This window comes from Heteronotia binoei, chromosome 9 (assembly GCF_032191835.1).
Source record: "Heteronotia binoei isolate CCM8104 ecotype False Entrance Well chromosome 9, APGP_CSIRO_Hbin_v1, whole genome shotgun sequence".
Lineage (NCBI taxonomy): Eukaryota > Metazoa > Chordata > Lepidosauria > Squamata > Gekkonidae > Heteronotia > Heteronotia binoei.
The window spans coordinates 169,922-172,451 of record NC_083231.1 but is presented as its reverse complement, the minus strand read 5'-3'; the positions used below and the strand labels follow the sequence as shown (position 1 = coordinate 172,451).

General features: G+C 46.6%; 1 protein-coding gene across 1 annotated transcript; it reads left to right on the top strand.

Annotated features, from left to right (window-relative positions):
• Positions 1-429: 429 nt before the first annotated feature.
• LOC132577468 (putative nuclease HARBI1) lies at positions 430-1,739 on the top strand. The gene is made up of 2 exons (XM_060247255.1): positions 430-630; positions 1,020-1,739. Exons 1-2 carry the CDS (start codon positions 430-432, stop codon positions 1,737-1,739), a joined length of 921 nt encoding a protein of 306 aa, XP_060103238.1.
• The last annotated feature ends 791 nt before the right edge of the window (positions 1,740-2,530 follow it).

Sequence of the window (2,530 nt, the reverse complement as noted above, 5' to 3'; positions counted from 1 at the left end):
ACCCCAACTATGGCATGGCCATGAAACATATCTTTCTTAAATTGCTCTTTGCTCTTTGCATGATCATCTAGCCATTTATTTCAAGCACAGTGGTCTGCCTGGAAATTGCATTCCTGCCCTACCCCAAGAACACGTAAATCAGAAGTAAAAGTGGGAAATCTGGTAGCTACTCTCTTATTAAGAAATAGAATAATCTTTTGAACATTGCCTATCACCTCTCTGCCAAGCAACCTCCTTGTTGAATGCAGCTTCTTTATTGAGAGTCAACTACATGTGCCATCACAGAAATTGTCCCATGACGGTTGAGAGGGGGAGGAGTGCGGTCTCCAGTCTTCATTTGCTGACAACACCTTTTTTCCTATCACACCTCTCAGGGCTACATTCCAGTGGCTGGTGGACGAGCTTCGTGAGCAACTCACAAGATCGGACATGGATATGCGCACAGCAGTATCAGTGGAGGAACGTGTCGCGGTGGCATTGTGGTGGTTTGCAAACACTACCAACTACCGCTTGGTTGGCAATCAATTTGGTCTCGCACGTTCGACAGTGGCAGGCATTGTTGCAGAGGTGGCACTTGCAATGGAGCTGAAGCTGCTGAAGAAAACAGTGCATTTGGGGCAACATGAACAGGTGAGTGAGGTCACAAATAAAATGTGCATGCATGTCTACATAACAATGACTTCTGTTTTTTCATTTGCCCCTCTTCTGCCTTTGCAACTTGCTGTACAGCTCCTTGTTCATGCAGATGTCCGGCAGATGTGCGTTAGTTCTCATAGCAGAAATCTACAAGCACAACATGATGTTATAGCATAGAGTTACATATATTTATAGGGTGCTAGCGATGTTCACGATTGCTTAATAATATCATCTTCTCTTGATCAGCACTATCAGGTGATGTAATATGTCTCTATATTGTTGCATTAACAATGTGACTAGCATGCTTCCTACTTAACGGCCAACTACCAATTTACCGGATTTGATCAGCCATTACGGATGATATTTTTTTTTCCCCCACTTAGATTATTGCTGGGTTTGCAGCCATGGGATTCCCGCAAGCCATTGGGGCCGTGGATGGATGTCATGTGGCGATACGCGCCCCCCCGGGGCAGGCGAATGAATATATCAACAGGAAGAAGTTCTATTCGGTACTGCTGCAGGGCACCGTTGACCATCGTGGACGATTCACCGACGTTGTGATTGGGCACAGCGGGAAAAATCACGATGCTCACGTTCTGCGTTGCTCTAACCTTATAGACCTAATGGATGCGGGGGTTTGGGTGCGAGGGAACCCCACAATCACCATCAACGGTGTACATGTGCCTCCTGTCATTCTTGCGGACTCTGCATATCCTTTAAGACGCTGGCTGATGACACCCTATGGTGGCAATGTAGGCCCACAAGAGCTTCGTTTCAACACTGTGCACAGTCGTTGTCGCAACATGGTGGAGAGGGCGTTTGGTCATCTAAAGGCGCGTTGGAGATGCATTGGCACTCTTCTACCAGTGCAGCAGGAGAACATTAATTCAGTTATAGCCGCATGCGTCATCTTACACAATCTGTGTGAGGAACGTGGGCACGCTGCACCTGACGAATCGGTGAACTCAAATAACAGCAATGTGGCCAATGACGAGGCGGAGCCTGACCCACCGCTCGATGATGAAAGACAGCTGCAGGAGGGAAGGCGGGTCAGAGCTGCCATAACAAGACTGATTTGGGAACGTCGTGGACGACGGAGATAATGTACACCTCACCACCTATGTGCCTACCTACATGCTGCTGATTCCAAATGTGCGATGATTTAATCTTTTCGGAGAGGGTGGTAGTGAGCTGCAGCCTTTGTTTACTTGTTGTGCATGCTGTTATAGCTGAGGGTGTCCCTACCTTAACTATTAATGCACAACAGCTGTACAGCTGATGTTGCCTACTTTGTTGCTTACATAAAGGAAAACTATATCTCAGGATTTCAACAATAACATTACTTTATCAAAACAAACAATTAACAACAACAACAGCAACATTATTTCACAGACCCCCCCCCCTTGAACCCGCCTTTCCAGTCGACGCAACCGTCGGTCAAATGTGTCCATCCTTCTGGTTAAGGCGCTGACTGTAAGTTAACATGAAAGCAAGTCAGTGCAAAGTCCTCAGGAATGCAATCAGAGCACTCAATCACGCACTCACACGATCTATTCAAAACATTTAGCACTCACATGTAGACCGACACAGTGCCTCTATACGCCTGATGTCTCCCAGCCAGGTTTCTGCAGGCACCACAGGCTCAGGCTCTGCCACCTGTGCAACTCTGGATGGCCCTGAAACACAATCACACCATGAATATTGGAAAATTTTAAGCATGCGATGCATTCCTCAATAAGCCTTGCCTACTTTGATTACTTTCAGGAAACTGGAGTTGTTGCTTGCGCAGGGCTCCGAAAGGAAAATTAGTATTGCAGCAGGAAGCGCAATCCTGTAATCATCTAAAACAGAGCTGCACATCATTTCAAGTTCAACCTTGCATTCAAATGCTACT

Coding starts and splice junctions, on each gene's coding strand:
- LOC132577468 (XM_060247255.1), top strand. CDS start 430: ATGGATATGCGCACAGCAGTATCAGTGGAGGAACGTGTCGCGGTGGCA. Junction 631..1,019: donor ATTTGGGGCAACATGAACAG/GTGAGTGAGGTC, acceptor TCCCCCACTTAG/ATTATTGCTGGGTTTGCAGC.